Source organism: Bacillus rossius, chromosome 5 (assembly GCF_032445375.1).
Source record: "Bacillus rossius redtenbacheri isolate Brsri chromosome 5, Brsri_v3, whole genome shotgun sequence".
NCBI classification, from domain to species: Eukaryota; Metazoa; Arthropoda; class Insecta; order Phasmatodea; family Bacillidae; genus Bacillus; species Bacillus rossius.
This window is the reverse complement of record NC_086333.1, coordinates 24,817,977-24,837,006: the sequence shown is the minus strand read 5'-3', so window position 1 is coordinate 24,837,006 and position 19,030 is coordinate 24,817,977. Positions and strand designations below refer to the sequence as shown.

General features: G+C 34.9%; 1 protein-coding gene across 1 annotated transcript in view; it reads right to left on the bottom strand.

The window, feature by feature from the left end:
- Positions 1-18,693, bottom strand: part of LOC134531652 (translation factor GUF1 homolog, mitochondrial) — a 110,850-nt gene extending 92,157 nt beyond the window's left edge. Inside the window, 1 exon segment of the mRNA XM_063367420.1 lies at positions 18,565-18,693. Coding sequence (XP_063223490.1) covers positions 18,565-18,647 — 83 coding nt within the window. The 5' untranslated portion in view covers positions 18,648-18,693.
- Positions 18,694-19,030: the final 337 nt, after the last annotated feature.

The following is a 19,030-nucleotide window of genomic DNA, read 5'->3' as shown; positions in this document are numbered from 1 at the left end:
CTTAACTTTTATTATTTTATGTTTGGCTTGTAAAATACAGTTTGCTTTTAATGTGTTTGAGCCCATTAGGCAATGCAGTAATATTTAATTTTACTTTTTTGATACTTTAACAGTTTGTTGTAACTTTTCAATTATATATTATGTTCATTTAATTGAAAAATTTTAATTAACAAGTTATTGTGTTGTCTGATATTCAGTAAGCCTACTAGGGTTAATTTTTTCAAATTCATTTAAACAACATCTCAATATTCCTTTTAAGAAGTAATCCTATGTTTGCTATACACTTTATACAATCATGATTCACATTATTTTAAGCTTTTCAAGTTATTCTGATGATTTGCTTGCTTTGTAATTTTGTTTGGTTGTAAATTTACGTTTTTATGTGATTTAACATATTTTTTAAGTTTTTTTTAAGTACGGTATGGTTTTAGTTTGCTTTGTTTGTAAACGGCGTGTTAACGTAAATTTTTGTTGATAAATATTTTGTTCTTGTCATGATTCTTTGTCTAAAGGTAAACTGATGCAATCTTTTGGCATAATGTGTAAGGAGAATGAGAGAGAAAAACAAAATTTTGTAACCGTGAGAAAAAACGTTGGAGTGTGTCGGGCAGCTGTTGCTATACACCCGTATTGGCTGCTAAATTTTTAAGGTATTTTTGTGACTGGTTAAAAGTGAGGTCACCAGACCACGTGATTGTTTCTTGATGTAATCTCTGTCGAAAGAGTCTTGCTCCAGAGTACATGAAATTGGTATACTGCTATGGTTTTGGAAGGGCTGTGCTATGATTGGAGGAGAGGTCATGCACCTGCAACGTCTTTCGAACAGGTGCAGCTGTGTAGCCTCATTCCTCAGTCATTGTCTGGACGAGATACCGAGTAGGTCACGTGTAGGACAGTGTCTCACAAAATAATATAAGCATGTGAGATAAGAGAATTTAGCGGCTGTGGTCTAGGCGCTACCTTTTACCATTAATGTTTTCATCTTTCAAAATTTTTTTAACTAGACGTTTTGACCACAGTTCGCAGATTTGTTCAAGTGATCATGCCATTGTTCCGAGGATATAGTCTTATGGCTGTACCGTGAGTTTGTGCATAACCAAGGATCTTAACTACAAACTATCCTCCAATATTCATCCTTCGGTACCTGTGAACATTAAACTTGTTTGTTCAAAAATCAGTGAAGAGGTTATGCGCAATGTGTTTGTAAATTCTACATGTACTTGTTCTTGTAGTCGCAAGATGTCCACCGTGATGACTTGTGAATATTCGTAATAATGCTAATAAAAACAGTTAATATCATGTCTGTGTCCGAGAGACATTATTTCAGTGAACGAATCGACAATAGTAAGTTTTATTTGAAACATGATTTTTCAGCACCCAAATGTTAATGCAAGTGTTTGTGAACTCGGTAGGTCTGAGGTGCAACTCACAAGAAAAAAATTAGTATTCGAAACTAAGCTGCATACTCGTTTAAATTGCATGAAAACAATTGAAAAACAACTATTTTGCCACTCTATATTTACTGCACTCTAGTGACTACTTTATAAATCAGTAGATTCTAACATTGGCAATCGCACTGTAGACAAGGCAGCTTTCTGTACAACAATGTGAAGTGGGATAAAGTTACGTGCCCCTTGCCGCGGAGCGAGGCGAAGAGAAGAGGAGCAATTTTTTCTGTGGGGATTAGTTCCATGGACGCCCAATGCAGGCGAGGCATGCAACAAGCGGCACGACTTGGCCTCCTCAGTCACTTCAGGGGCTGTCAGGCCCTTGGCCTAGACATAATACACCCTACATGTTCTATGATCATACGGAATACTTCAGTAGATGCCATTACAAATTTATACATTGTGCATAAAAACACTGTGTTTCAGAAACCAGGGGCGAAGCCAGGGGGGAGGGGGGGTTAGGGGTTCAAACCACCCCCCCCCCCTCCTTAGCACCAAATCTTTAATTAATTTCTTATTCATCACTCAAACAAATTTCATATTAAAATTAATACAATTTTTACCATTACAATATTTAAATTTAAGAACCGAAAACTGCTAAAATAGCACTATTTTACACCTTAGAATCCAAATTTTCCCGGGGGAGGACCCCCCCGCTTTAATACGGGGGGGGCTATGCTTCTTAACACTTCCCATACACAAATCCTGGCTACGCCACTGCCAGAAACTACCACCAAGAGAAAAATGAAAATAGTAAAACAAAGTGAGGACAGTAGATTTTTGAGAACAAACCATGAATTCCGTGAAGTAATCAAGTAAAGTTTTCAGTTAGAGCAGTAAATATATTTTCATTTAAACAGCAACCATTTTGATGCTTCAAGAAATTTTTCCAACAGTTCTCATCTAGTGCAGCTTTTTGTCAAAGACAGTGGCAGTTCAGTAGCACCATTGCTTCCGAATCTCTCTAGAAAAATGCAAGGTCACTTAGCTTGTTTTCCAACCCTACCTTTATAAAATTTTCAAATAAACCAATACGGTAATATTTTCCATCAGCACTAAAATATGAAATTTGTACTACAAAATATTCTAAAGGAAGAAAACATAAAACTCAGATTCTAATAGCACAGTTACACAAAGTGAGAAAAGACAAAAAAATAACACAGCAAAGGGCTCAATCTAACTCAGAAATAACATTGAACAAAAAACTAAATTTTGAGTTTACAAAAATTGTAAAAACAAAAAAATACCCCATATCAACGTCTTAACTTCTTAAATATCCAAGCCCAATAGAATACTTGCCTTTAATTAAAACCCTAATCGAAAATCTAATATTATATGCAAGGTTAAAGGAAATATTTGGCAATGTAAGTTGGTTTAGGATTTTAAAAAAATTGTGTGTCATTATGTACCAATATTAGAAGTTCTACTTTTTTTGGGATGATTAAGAAAATGAGAGTTAACATAAATGTTAAAAGTTTATTAAAATAAAATGATAAAATGAATGAAGAAAGATAATAAAAATAAATAACAGATATTTGTCCAGTGTATGGGCAATATAATTAGATAAAAGCGACGGACGTTCATAGCGACGTCAGCCCACAGGAGGAGATAATTGCAAGGCCTGTCAACCAACGTCGGTGGCAGTATTACAAAAGGGGGGTGAGGGCAATCGTGCACCTGGTTGTATGCTGTGTGTATTAGCTATTCAAAACATGTCTCAGTGTATCAGGGTAACTGAGTCATTCTTCCTTATTTTTGTGGCGGAATGTTTTCTACCTGATCTATAAGGTTCCTTAGCATAGGACGGGCACTGTGTTGTGCTTGAACTGTTTTACAGACATGTATTTGTAAATACTCAACTGGTTCTTTTCCTGGTAAACCACAGCTTGCTAATAATGCAGGTGTTAATTATGTATTTGAACAAACATCTAAACAACCTTTCTCAATTGTGGCTTTCCTTAAATTTACGCTGTATGTAGTAAAAATAAAAACCTTCCACAAAATAACCTTAAATACCCTAATAATTTCAGGAATTATTTTCATCACCCGAAGGATATTTTTTTTTTTTTAATTTATAATGCAAATAAATTATTCATACGGAAACATAACCTCACTTACATAAATATGCTTGGAAAAACACTTAAGAACAAGTTTATAAACACAATTTATATCACTAATATTTACAATAGGGTAGGATAGTTTTTACAAATCATACTCATACTCTGAACTTTTCCAATTGTAAAAATGGCTACAGTAAGGGAGTTCATTAATTTATGCTGAGATAGTTTAGTAAATTTAAAAACAGTTTTAACCCAATAAAAAAAAAATTAAAAATCAAAGTTACCTCCCATGGGGTAATTTGGATTTATGGCTATAAACCCTATTTATATTCATGTTAAAAATGTGGGGTAGATTGGTGCTTAAATAACAACTAAACCTTTACAGAAAACATACTTTCATTTTAAAAAATTTAAGGCTTCAAAAAATGTTATTGAAAAAAAAAATTCCTAATTCTGACCATTCTGGTTTTGTGGAAGCCTATTCATTAAATTGATATTGCTATTGGTTACTAACTAGTAGAATTAGACTAAGAAAAACAATTTTTTTTTTTACTTTTACAGAATTTTTATTATAAATGTAAAAAAAATTGGTTGTCTGTAAAGTCGGTTTACGGACGATAGTTTTATCATGACGTCATAACAAAACATTGATGAAATTATTGATCCAGAAGAAAAGGAAATATCATATTCGGCCTGAGACTGAGCCGTAATAGGTTTTTGCAACCAAACTATTTAGGCATTAAAAATATTATATTCTTTGAGGAAGAATTTTTTTTAATTTTTCTATCTTTTTTATGATAAAATCTACCTCTGCATACTTTTATGAATAAAATTGAATCATTTTTATTGAATTATCACTATTTTGTATGGATACAAAGGAGTTAAATGAAATGTACAATTTAATTAATATATTTACTTTTATTTGCATTCATTATTCAAATATATTTATTACTTTTGAAATGTTACGTGCGCCGTATTTATTTTTACAAGTTCAAAAAAAAAAACACACCGGCCGGGTTTCGAACCGACAACCTTACGACTAGACTGGTTATATATACCTTTATAAAAATTTTGTTCAAGGTAGGGGAATAATATTATTTTGTTTTAATAACTCGATTTTATAACAAATACGCATCCCAAATACACCAAACTTATTTATAAGGTGTTACAATATTTTTAAAACATTGTGCAAAAGATCCCGGTTGTAATTTGAATTATTATGTGTAACTGTAAAACACCATTGTTGGTTCAAAACGTATTTGAATATTCAACATTACTTTTAAATAACCGTACCGATTGTGCTGAAAATCGGTGGACGATCGTTAAATTACATAATATTAATAATTCAAACGACGAAAATATGATTGAAAAGTCAAATCGATGGTCATTCCAATCGAGTGGAAGAGAGATGTCACGCATGCGTACAATGAGCATGAAGAGAGAAGCCACGCATGCGTACAATGAGCGAACAGGAACATCCGTAGTGGGACATCCGTAGTGGGACACTTTTTCGTGCGTGCAGCTGGCGTTCATCAATTTATTAGACGTTGTCACGTCAAAAATTTGACAAAAATCAATGTTTTTTGGACCTTAAAAAAACTAAATTTATTACTTTAAAATTAGGAAATGTACTTATGAGAAAAGAATAACTTAAAAATACAATGGTAGGCTATGTTTTTAACCTATCTATATAAAATCTAAAATAAACATCCAAGCTCTTGATGTTTGTTATACAATAATGTCTTTACTGTAGTCCGCTTCAGTAAGACAGATGTACCTAGAACTAGAACTGATTGGAATTGGTGAATTTACTACACACAAAATGTCATCTTCGAAACTACGATTATCATCATGCTTCTCGGGACAAATGAATTAGTTTACCCTTTTATCTGCGCAAAACTAAGGTAATATAACTATGACTCGCATTGCTCCATACCACAGGAGAGTTGCTGAACACCGTATGTTATTAACATATGAATAAACATAAACATATCTAATTTTCATGTTCTTCTTTAAACTTAAACATGCTCCTACTATAAGGGGTGATACGTCCGCTTTCGAGTAATTTAGCTTACTTAATATTTATTATTACTGTTTATCTCCTCAGCGGGTTGAAACCTCCTGTGACTGAGATATGATCACAATATTCTATGGTCACTGTATGCTTCAAGGTTATGCATTTATCGAATCAGAGTGTATTGTGTGGTTTTGTTTTAAGTGATTATAGATAAAATTGTGATTCACCATGCAGTTTTCCAAAGAAGAAATACATATACCCAAATTACCTCCAATTTACCCCCAGGTGGGGTAATATGGTGGTACATGATAAATGTCCCAATTAAGCTAAGGGATCACAGGAAAAGCCTTAAGGCTAAGATCCTGAGTTTCTCCCGAGCGCGTAAAGAAAGAACACAACACACGTAGTTCCAAAATTCTCAATAGAGAGCACTAGCTGTATGGATGAGCTATGGAATGATGAGGGGGGTGGTGGTGGGGGAGTAGGAGGAAAGAACGCGCTTTTCTTAGAATTCCTTATCGCCCAGCGGGGTGTCATGATCTTCAACAAGCCTGGAAAGGGGGGTGGGGGAAGCCAGCCAATTGCCTGCCTCGGAGAGAAGTAGGATTTCCGCTCGGTTTTCTCTGTCAATTCTCCCCAGACTTCGACCGCTCGATCCTCAGCGCGTAAGAGGATAAATATTACTATTTTCAGTACATTTCAGTTCTAAACCCGTAAGTAACCGTATAGAACCCAGCAGAATTATAATAAATATTATTTCTTTGCATACATATGCAAACAAATATAAAGAACACTTCACTTATACGATAAACATATTGTACATTTTACTGCGGCGAGTTGGTGGCGAAACTGTTAGATTTAGTCTCTTCTGCAAATTACGCAAGATCAAGATTTTAGTTATTTATTATAAAATATTTGACTAGTTTGACATGCTTATACTAAATAGGCTAATCCTTGAGATGACACAAGAACTCTCATACATAGCTGACCACTACAATCAGTGAGGTTGGCCAGTAATGCAGTTTTCCTTCCCGTAAAAACATTTTTTGTTATATACTGTACGAAAAAGGGTTTGCGCTTTTACAGGTTTTCTTGCTTTAAACATTTTGCCACAGATATATGATTGAACATCTAATTACGTGACTTTCTGTTGTAAAGTGGTATTTTTTGATATATGATTAAAATTTATAGTTTTCTGTACGACGATATAAAAATGACCTTTTTATACAATCAATTTATATTTGTAGGTGAATATATGTCCACAAAATATTGCAGCTTATTGCACTAATTTTAGTTGTTTGAATGTATTATGCATGTAAGTATGTATAGACGAGATTAGAGCTTAATCATTTTTTGGTTTGCTTTTAGCCGACCTGCGGCTTGTGGCTTTCGATGACCCCTTCATTTTTATTTATCATGTATGATGTTTGAAACCTGTCATTAGTTGCTCAATGACCCTGGCATTCATCAAAATATTTTCTTTTAAAAATACGTAATTAAAATTTACAAAATATGGTCTTGTGTAATAATTTATTATTGCAACATAAATATTGGCTGTCGCGTCTGACGAAATGGAGAGCGGCTTCATGCTATCCCTACGGGTGACGTCAACCATCACTGGTAGTTCTCCTTGTAGGTATTTATGTACTGCAGGTCGGACAGGCATGAAATAACATACATATGTTGTAATTAATAATTAATATTTCTATAATTAAAATTTAACTCTGAAAGGGTCACAGACCTTTACCACAAACCGCCTTCGCTACCCAGTCAGAAGTGTCTGAATGAACATAGGCTATGTAGGGAGTAGGCTAATCATCATAGGTAACAAAATAATATTTCAGAGGTGGCTAGATAAAGTGATACGCGAAGAGTAGTAATTCCCCCCTTCCCAAGCCGCTCAAAAAACAATCGACACGTTACCACATGCAAAATACTGCTTCAGATCTGGACCTGGATCATTTAAGTAGGAAAAAGGCGTGCATAAATTACGACCACTGATGTAATACACGGAAATCAACCAGAGTCTAAGTGATTAGGTGCGAGGAATACTAGTACAATAAATATAAGTCATGGATGTAGTTTTATAGTAATTTATACTAAAGTTTTAGAAATTGTAATTGCTGCAAGCCAAATTTACATTTTAAAATTGCATTGTAAAGAAAAATTGAGAAACAGTAAAAATTAGTAAGCTTAGTACATAATTAAATGTATTTGGACAAATGAAAATAAAACAATCAGAGGACAAATTGTTTATTAAATAGCAATGTGTTAAGACAAATATTATAGAAAAATAATTACACATTCATTGCAATTAATGAGAAATATTATAATTTTTCTTAGGTATACAAGTATCATTACATTACATTTTCGGCAACTGGTACATATAATTATGCTATGGGCCCTGTAAATTATACATTTTCACTTTTTAATCAAGAATACATTGACGTCCCTCGGATTATGGTCCCTAATTCCTTGTGGTGACTGTCCTGATTTGCCCGCGTAGCTCTCGTCGGAGAGGGAGTGGAGTTCAGGCCAACGTGACCGGGACCGGAAAATAAGGGACCAGGAGGGAACTTTGCGTATGAAGAAGGAATGGTAGATGGTAACAAGGATAATATGATGCTGTCCGTTTTCACTAGGTCCTTTATTCCGTGAAGAATCCTGTCACAGCATGGCCGGCATGTCGCGAAACGAGCGTCCTCCTCTGCCGCAACCCGGACTCCCGGAAACAAACACTTAGAGACAAAATGAGAACCGGCGTAACAGTGAATGCGGTCCCGTAGCGAATCGTACCGGTTACGAAAGTTCAGCGGTGCTTCGTAGCATGTACGCGACTCGTGACGTATGCGTAGACGACTCTATAAAGATACATGCAGATTAAGAAAGTAGGAAGGTCCAGACGTGCACTGCGTGCGTCTCGAGCGGAGTGAGTTGCGAAGTTACGAAGACGCGATATTGTTAACGAGGTTTATCGCGAGGAATCCTGTCACAGCCTCGACGACCACGTCGGTAGACAAACGTTTCATCCACGCTGCGACCCGGACCCCGTGCTACTTCTCGCCGAGCGGAATGAAGCAGGTCCGCCCCGTGCTACTCCCAGCAGGCAACTGACTCTCCGCCATCCGCGCGCCGCTACGCGCGGGCTGCAGAGGAGGGGAAGGGGAAGCGGGCCAGCGGAGAAGACGCGACTTGCGCGGCGGGCCAGGCTTGCCGATCTACATGATAATGACACAGCATATGCACTTAAAAATATACACAACTCTCTAAATGCAAAGTATTAAAAAGAAAATGACATTATAAATTATTAACAAAAACCGTAGACACTCGTGAATATTTACAATGGAACATAGCGACAATAAATATAGGATATTAGAAGTTATTTACAAGACACAAGATCGCCTTTGGACGTTCCAGGGCGCACGCGGGTGCGTCCCTGTTCGTAGACACTGCACTTAGGTTTCACTAGTAATGCAAGAGAGGACGCTGACGAGGCATGATGGCCTGAAGGAGCCGAGGAGACACTTGGGTCGACGTCAACATACGGGCATAAACGTATGAGACCGAAAGCTCTGACGTAACGGCGGCCATTTTTAGTGTCAAAATTCCTCAAAAATGACTCAAAATTCCTTTTAAAAAAATTCCTAATTCAAGGGAAAAATTCCCGTTTCAGCGAAAATTTCCAGTTTTAGTCCTCAAAAATGTCAACGGCTTGTAAATTCCTAAAAGTGGCTTGAATTCCTTAGCGTCCAGCCACTCTAAGCCGCCGAGGTCATGACCTTGACAATTAGGATGACATCACCGCCATTGTAAATTATTTCGTAACTGTGTGTGTGTGTGTGTTTATATATATAAACATACATAAATTTTTATAAACACAATTAACTACGTAATTTTGCACAAAACATTTCCAAATTAGGTAATGGAAAAAAAATGAGAAATCTTGATAGAGTTTGTTAATGGAAAATATCTGACCAATGGGGCAGAAATGGGGAAGGTTTATTTTTTTCAATAGGACAATTTCTGTAACCCCTGCATCCGTATGAAGTGTTAATATATATCTCGTTAAATTTATACCAAAAACCTTTTGTCAAAATAACTGCAAGGTTAAATAAAAATAGCTTAGAGGACAAAAAAATTTCTTAACTTCCTTAGCAGGCACGCCATCAAATCAGTTCAAATTGTTTGTAAAATTTAGATGTCTTCTAAAAAATGTTTATAAAAAGATATTTGATAAGACTAAACATTGTAGCAGGGAGTTCAAACAATTAGAATTTAAATACAAACAAAAATTATAACATTCTTGCCACATAAAATATAAAATACATTCTTATTTTCTGCAAACTTAATAAATAGTATCTACAACTTTCGTCTGAAATAATAGGTACTTTATACAACCAACCAATACTGTAAGAAATTGTAAAAACACAGTGGCTAAAGAATAGAACAATTCTTAACTACCTTACTAAATTCATTACCAAATATGATAAAATTTATCGAAAATCTTCTAAATAGTATCTAAAATGTTTCTCTGAAACAAACTTTTGTACATTTGAGAATATTTGGGTTTTTTTAAGGAATTATGTTGGCGTCATCCGCAAAGCTAATGAGATACACATTTTTACTGATTCTTCCGCAACATTCACGTATTCAATAATAGGACAGGGCAATGCTTCCTTGGGCAACCCCGATAATTGTTGTTTGGATATCAGAATTGAGAATTTGGACCTAATCATTCAGGCTGAGCAGAATGGCCTACTATAATGCTTCATGTCATTAAGATAAAACTGAAATAATTTGTGTTTTTTTAAACTATTCCCAGTTAAAATAATTTTTTTATTCAACATTATATTTTGATTAATCGTGTCAAATCGTGTTAGATGCTTTACAAAAAAATCCTATTGATTTATCATCAATTGCCTTGTAGCGGTATGTATGTTTTATAAAAAAAATCAGCAAAAGCTGTTTCAGTGTTTCTAGCTGTTGTAAATTTGATAGTATTTTATAATTTTCATACATATAATTTTAACACATTGTTCAAATATTATAGCAAAACTAGTCGTAAACTGCTATCAGACGATGTTATATATTTGATTTATTACCTTTCTTATGCAGAGAAATAGTTATTACAATTTGAAGATATCATGAAATGATTCCAATAGTAAAAGATGAGTTTATTAAAGGAAATAAAGGGACGTATATACCATTAGAAAACCAACCAACTATAAAAAAAATTAAAATATAAAAATTAAAAAATACTTTACTACACATAAATAACAAATTAGAAATTGCCAAAATTACAATAACATTAAAAATATTGCGTGACCTGATACAGAGCGGACCATGGGGCGAAAGAGGACGCGTGTTGCTGTCAAAAGTAAAATAAAGAAAAGACATTTATGCGGTTTTGAAACCAAATAAATAAAATGTGTTAGCAAACACTGCACGCTTGTAAGCGCACAACTGCTACGTTGGTATGACACAGTTTTTCTAGTACTTCTTTCAGATTTACCTAGTTTTATTACGTATAATGGTATAATATATTTGGAATGTATATTATTTAATAGGTCACGTTAGATTAACGCAATATGTCTATTATTATAAAAACAATAAATTTTGCCATGATAGAGAATAAAATGTTTACAATTAAAGTTCTACAGAGTATCGTTAAATCAAATCTGTGAAATATTAGGAAATAAATGTTTCATTGCTCAATATAGTTCGAAGGAAATGGAAGAGTATTCGTCAATTGGCTGAAACCAGTTTTGAAGTCAAACGTTTAAAATAAATGTTATTCCCTACAGAAATCCTCTGCGATAGTTGGGACATCTAGCGGGCAAACTCTAAACGCATCGTGCCTGACGTCTAGCGGCGTAATGCGGAACTCACACAACATTCGTTCATTACGCGCGTTGCGACGCGTCGTTTACATCAAAAGTTTTAAACTCAAATTGTTTTGATTCTGTGCGTTATGTAAAGACGAACAATTGGATGATTTATTCAGTATAGGCCTACTTCATTTAAGTTGTGTGCAAAGCAAAAACCGCGTACCGTATTTATAAATACCTTATTTTTAGTTTTAAAACTTTCTTGATTACAATTTAATATAAATAATGTTTCAAAATTATTTTTATCATTATATTTGCAAAATTCAAAGCTTCATTTACCATACACCCATGTACTTTTTTTTTTAAATACAATACTTTTCGTAGGAGTTTTAATTTCCCTGGTGGCTGCAAAACTACAGATCTTAGCCTTAAGCAAGTTGTTTATAATATTTTGAAATAATTCTAACTAAAATGAATGGAAAATAAAAAAATAAAAAGTTCCACCAATTTCCCCACAGCAGGGTAATTTGGAGGTAAATTCTCCCCCCCCCCCCCCCCATATACCTTTTAACATTAAAAAAAATTGCATACAAATAATTATAGCTTAGGATAACTATTTTCTTGTGATAACATATTTCGCCAATTTTTTCAAACTCTGTGTGGTTTACATGTTTTGTTTTATAAAAACAAACAAAATTTAAGGTTCACAATCAGAAAAAAAAGATACAAACTTTTTTATTTTTTTGTATGTAATATGAATTGAAAATAAATATATTTTTTATTATTAAGAAATGTATTTAAGCAACATTTTTGTATTATTAAAATTTTTTTGATACATTATAAAAAGGGTTAATTAAAATTTTTTTTTTAGAAATTTTACATTCAATTTACCCCATCCTATCCTAAATAAATGTTTTTCATTATATGGACCAGCATTCAATAGCAATCACAAAAGTACATATGATTTAAAAGCACATAGCATAATTTTTATTTGTATGCAGCCTTTTTTTCATCCTGTCAATTTTTGTTCCATGCTGCATGTGCATTGTGCAAATTCACTCATCATTTTTCACAACAAACTCAAATAAGTATAACCTAACACCACTTATATAAATACAATTAAAACAGTTTATAAACACAATTTCTATCACTAATATTGACAATAAATAAATTTTTTTCAATGATAAGGATCAGTATTCAATATCAAACTCTAAAGTTTAAGATTTAAAAGCACATATATAATTTTATTTGCATGTAGATTTTTTTATGAAAAAATTTTATTTGCATGGTGTACACACATTGTAAAAATTTACTCTCATCATTTTTTTCATAACGTGTCTAAAGAATAATAATTTCAAAAAATTTGTTACCAGCGAGTTATTATTAAACTGCAGGTATTAAAATTTTCAAATAAATTTTAAATAGAACTACCCTAAAGTAGTTCTAGTTAAGTTTCATGTTTATAGGTTATTGTGTGTAATAGCCATCAAATAATTTTCCCTTGCCTAAGAATAAATTATGATTATAAGATCCAATAGTGCAGTTGATATTTAGTTTTATTCTAGAATAAAATATTATTTTAAAGAACTTTTTAGCAATTTGAAGTATATTTGCTAAGTAGGCTATGAGCAGCAGTTATTTATGACCCTTAATTTTAAATCACAATCTGCCTCAGCCTGTAGTATAATTTTTCAAAACAATGCCAAAAAAGGTATTTAATTAAAGGGCTAAAAATTTTCGTACTTCATTTAAGTACTTCTTTTTATTATTAAATATTCATAATTTTACTCTTTATTTTCATTTTTACTTAGTCCATACATATTATTTAATCATGTTAAATGTGTTTCCTTAATTCAATTTAAAATCTTTCTCACAATTTTTATAGTGTGTTCTATTGCCTGAAATGCATCATTTTACCAGAAGTTGCAATAAAAAGCTGCATTGTGGTACTAGTTTTTGTAGCTTATATAATCCGTACATGTTTTATATAGAAGTATTATTAATATAAAGTTTAGTGGGCACAACTTGAATTTCAGCTAAATACGTCATTATTTAACCAAATTGTAAGCTTCTATTTTAAGGTGCGCCCTATTCCCATACTTTCCCCTAAGCAATAGCTCAAAAGAAGATCCCTGCTGTATTGCTTGCCGCCTCACGCCTCTTCGCTTCGCAGCAGTGGGTGCCAACCTGGTCGCGGCACTTCACTTCTCCTCTCTTCGCCTCGCGCCAGTGGGCGCGCACTTTAAGGACACGGACCGCCCACAGGTTAAAACTAGGCTATTGTATATGAGTCTTAAAAAGGTGAAGGAGGAGGAGTGATAGAAAATATCTGACTCCTTGCCACCGTGTGAAAGCCTAATTACACTGGCCAACAATGAATATGTTTCGGGCTTAAAAATACCCCATTATTATGTATTTTCACCCCCTGAGTTCAAAAAACACCTCGAAAATGACCAACTAGCTCTTGTTTTCAAGATAAAGTAACATGTCACTTTTTACATGCTCAACTTTTACTTTGTTGAGAAATTTAGTTTTTGGATGTTGGTACACCTGTTAACTGACAAAACCAAACGTTGTACAGCTATTTTGAGGTTATATAGCTACGTGATTTCTGTTCTTCAGATAGTGCTTGATGTGGTTTCTGTTGTTTTCTTATTCAAATTAAATGTTTTGGAGTGATATTTAAGTGTAGGTACTAAACCAAAATGCCACGAAGTTGTGTGAATTCAGTAAATAACTTTTGTTATATTTGTGGTGAAGTAACATTTTTGTCACAGAAACACAATCTTACTCTTGCTGTTAAGACTGCTTATCAGCATTATTTTGGAGTTACGGTAGGTGACCAAGATAAGTCGTGGGCTCCACATATATGTTGTAACTCTTGTTCAGTTACTTTAAGAGAATGGCTGAAAAATAAAAAACGATCTATGCCTTTTGCTGTGCCCATGGTTTGGCGGGAGCCTACAAACCATATAAATGACTGCTATTTCTGCTTGACTCCACCAATAAAGTCGGGATTGTCAACAAAGAAAAAAATAACAGTTCAATACCCAAATATTTCTTCGGCTATTCGACCAATTCCACATTCAGATGGTTTACCAATACCTACCCCACCCCACAGTTATGAACTTGAAGTGGAAAATGAAGATAGTGCAGAAGAACTCAGCCAGCCTAGCACATCTCACGACCCTGATTTTAAGGAAAAAGATGATAAACCGCACAGACTAGTCAAGCGGAATTAAGTGATCTCGTTCGAGACCTTGATTTGTGAAAAGGATAAAGCAGAACTTCTAGGCTCAAGACTACAGCAGTGGAATCTTCTCCAGCATGATGTCAGGTTATCACAGTATAGACAGCGTTCGAAGGATCTCCTTCCTTTTTTTGAAAAGAAAAACAACCTTGTAGTATGCTGCAACGTTAATGGCTTGATGAAATGTTTGAATTTGAACCGTGATCCTACTGAATGGAGGCTATTCATAGATTTGTCGAAGCTTAGTTTGAAAGCTGTACGGTATTACTTCAAAACGGTAGGTAACCGTCTTCCTTCTATTCCTGTTGGACATGCAGTTCACATGAAAGAGACTTATGAAAACATGAAAGCCCTCCTCCACTCAATCAAATATGCTGAACACAAGTGGAAAATCTGTGGTGATCTAAAGGTCATCGCTATACTTTTAGGAATGCAACTGGGGTATACTAAATACTGCTTCTTTTTATGTACATATGTGGGACAGTAGGGATAGGAAATCACATTACATTCAAACAGACTGGCCTGCAAGAAATCTTGGCCCTAGTGAAAAAAATATTGTTGCCCTGCCTCTCGTCGACCCGAAAGATATATTTCTTCCACCACTACATATAAAACTCGGTTTGATGAAAAACTTTGTCAAAGGCATGAACAAAGAAGAAAAGGCCTTTAGATATTTGAGGGAAAAATTTGCTTTCTTAAGTGATGCAAAAGTTAAGGAAGGTGTTTTTGTTGGGCCACAAATTCGGGAGCTTGTGAAAGATCCTGCGTTTGACAGAGTTTTGGAGGGGAAAGAAAAGAAAGCTTGGAATGTGTTCAAGGGAGTTATTAAAGGTTTTTTGGGGAACAAAAGAGAAGATAACTATGTTCAGTTGGTGAGGATACTTCTACAAAAATATCATGAACTTGGATGCAACATGTCTCTCAAAATTCATTTTCTCCACTCTCATCTAGACTTTTTCCCTCCTAGTTGTGGTGCGGTCAGTGATGAACACGGTTAGAGATTCCATCAGGATATTTCTGTAATGGAAAAAAGATATCAGGGCCGTTGGAATGAATCAATCCTTGCAGATTACTGTTGGTGCATGTGTAGGGATGCTCCAGAACTCACCTACAAGAGACAGGCCAAAATAAAAATGAAATCCACATGATGATAATAATATCCAACCTGCCAAGTATTCTGCCATTAATTTTCAACTCTTAAAAAAATTTAACTACTATTTAATAAATCCAAATTAATTTATAATGTTGATAAATTTATGGTTTGAAATTTAGATTTGCCACAATTTGTTAACGTTATATATTTTGACCAGTGGCGTCTCGTCAGGGCAAGCAAGGCAAGCAGTGCTTGCCCAGGCAGTTTGCAGACAATGTATTTTTTAAATAAATATTTTATTCAGAATAGTATTTTACTTTGGCTCGTGCAGTTAGGTGTATGTATTTTTTACATTATCTTCTTGGGACCCAATACTGTGCGCTGTGCGCTATAAGAAAAGAACTCGTCGACACACAAAACATGCTGTTTTAGAAGCGTTGCTAGGTTTAGAAGCGCTGGTAGGACCGCTTTCAGCAGGAAGGCTGCCGCAGTAGTTTCCTTTCGGAAGGGGGGTGGCATGGTACAAAGGTTCGAGGAGGGGATTGGCTGTAAAAACACGTGGTAGAAGCTACGAAGGTAGCGCTTTCTTGCCGAACTCAAGCAAACATGGCCGAAGCAGACGGTGGAATTTTTCCGCCGACTGCTTCCGCTATGTCCGCCACAGTTCGGCAGGGCAGGTGGCGAGGTCGCGTTACAGTATTTGGTCGCGTTTCAGTCGGCGGTCGTCTCTCGGGGCGCGCGCATCTCTCTCGCGGGCTGTTGGCTGGCAGTGCGTGGGAGATTTGTGGGCGTACGGGAGGCGGCCTAGCGGTGCCAACTGCTACCGACCGCGTCCCGCGGGTGGCGGATACGGGATCCCAGCTCGAGAGTTGCAATCTCGCTGGAGTGACTGTGAATAACCACGTACCAGTTAACAGAGTTTCTGAATACGTATGAAGATAGTTTCTTTCGTGTTGGTACAAAAAATACCAACATTTAATTTTTACTATTCTAGTACATTTTTATGAGCTTCTTCTCTTTATTTTAAGTACTTACTTTGCCATGTGTTGTCTGTTTATATATTTTGTACCAGATATCGATGATACTACACTCCCACTTAGTATATAAATAATGTAGAGTAGGTATTTTATTATCAGAATAATGTATGCCAAACATTATTATTTTTCAAAAATAGTTTATAATTTTAAAAAATGTCAATTTTTCTACCTGTGGAATAGTCCATTTTCAGTTAAGAAAACGACTTAAATAGCACCCTTTCGTACCTTGAAATCAATATTTTCCCGGGGGAGGGCCCCCGGACCGCCCCCCCCCCCCCCCCCGATGTTTTGGGGTGAATGGAGTTGTTGCTTTCCCTCATGTAAACCTCACGCCTCGCCACTGATTTTGACCCATGGTATATTAAAGAAACTAGAGCTAATAAAAATTTTTCATTGTCATTTTCGTTTTTTTCAACCCAAAATTAGTAAGATTTGACTCATGAAGTGAAGGAAACATAACAAAAATATTTTTTTTGTTGGCCTGTGTTACCGGTGTAAATCAAAAATTAAAATACTTATCGTCGTTTTTCAAGACTATTAAGGTGGGTTTACGATTGAAAATTAAGAATTAAGAATTAAGACTTAGTCGTGTACTTACCATTTGACTCTATGTAAACTAGTGGAATGGTTTATGATTGTCGTGTGTGAATTTTGACGGGTCGTGTGCGAACCATATGATGACTTAAGACTTAACAGAAATGGTTATATTTTATATTTTTCGTTAAGACTTAAGGGAAGCGACCAATCACAACAAACCGGAACCTTTCAACTGGAAGTTTATGTCTTATTATTGGACCAAGCGAGGCAGTATTTTGGGTTAGAATTCGTATATCTGTAATTTGTAATCATCATCCATTTAGAAAAATAAATATCCCATTTGTCAATATCCTATTTCAAACCTGCTTCTGCATTACGAACAATGGCCGACCATGTGTTTTGTGCTGTGATTGGTTAGAATTAACGACTTCTATGGTCAATCATAAACTTGAAAATGTAGTTTTGACTTAATCGTGTGCTCGATGTTAAGTTATAATTCTTAAGGAAATCAATCGTAAACCCAGCTTAAAGGTGGGTTTACGATTTAAAATTAAGAATTAAGAATTAAGACTTAGTCGTGTACTTACCATAGGACTCTATGTAAACTAGTGGAATGGTTTATGATTGTCGTGTGTGAATTTTGACGGGTCGTGTGCGAACTATATGATGACTTAAGACTTAACAGAAATAGTTATATTTTATATTTTTCGTTAAGACTTAAGGGAAGCGACCAATCACAACAAACCGGAACCTTTCAGCCGGAAGTTTATGTCTTGGTATTGTACCGAGCGAGGCAGTATTTTTGGTTAGAATTCGTGTATTTGTAATTTGTAATCATCATCCATTTCAAAAAATAGATATCCCATTTATCAATATCCTATTTCAAACCTGCTTCTCCATTACGAACAATGGCCGACCATGTGTTTTGTGCTGTGATTGGTTGGAATTAACGACTTCTATGTCAATCATAAACTGGATAATGTAGTTTTGACTTAATTGTGTGCTCAATGTTAAGTTATAATTCTTAAGGAAATCAATCGTAAACCCAGCTTTAGTAGTATTCAAAAATTAAATTTTTGAAAAACATTTTTGCGGAACAGTCACTAGACTACTCTATGAAACTACCTCAATTATCCCCCGACACTCACAGCACTTCCTACTTTCAAGTTTCTTACAATTAATTCGGAATTAAATAAGAAGTGTCTTTGCAGGGTAATAAAAAAATTATTGGTGCTTCAAAAACACTTTTCGTAATTTTCTTTTCAGGATAAAATTTACAAAACATTAGTCCTACCTCCATCTGATACCGGGTGAAAAATAAAATAAAACCCGTGCACTTCTCAAAATCTGTAAGTTTAAAACATTTTTTGTTAGCATTATCACCCTTCAGCATTAGTTTTGTTTACGTCCAAAATTCCATAGAGTAAATATATCCATGAAAAAACCAATGGCAAAAAGATGGACAAGAGAACCAACTTCTAGTACACAGAATGAAGTCATGCCACTTTAATATACGTTATATGACTTAAAAATATTACCTCCAGCTTTGATGCATACGGGAATGTATGTGGCAATTTCTGTACCCGAACTAGAACTTAAAAATAACTAGGCCCAGGGACGCCTAGAGCGTACATAATTGAAAGAGTTGGGAGAAAGGATGAGGGGGTGGAGCAAATTCCAGTTGCCAGTTCATTTGCAACAGCCCGAGAGGATAAAGAATAAAAGTCTATTGGTAATAGAATTCATAAAAAAAACATTAA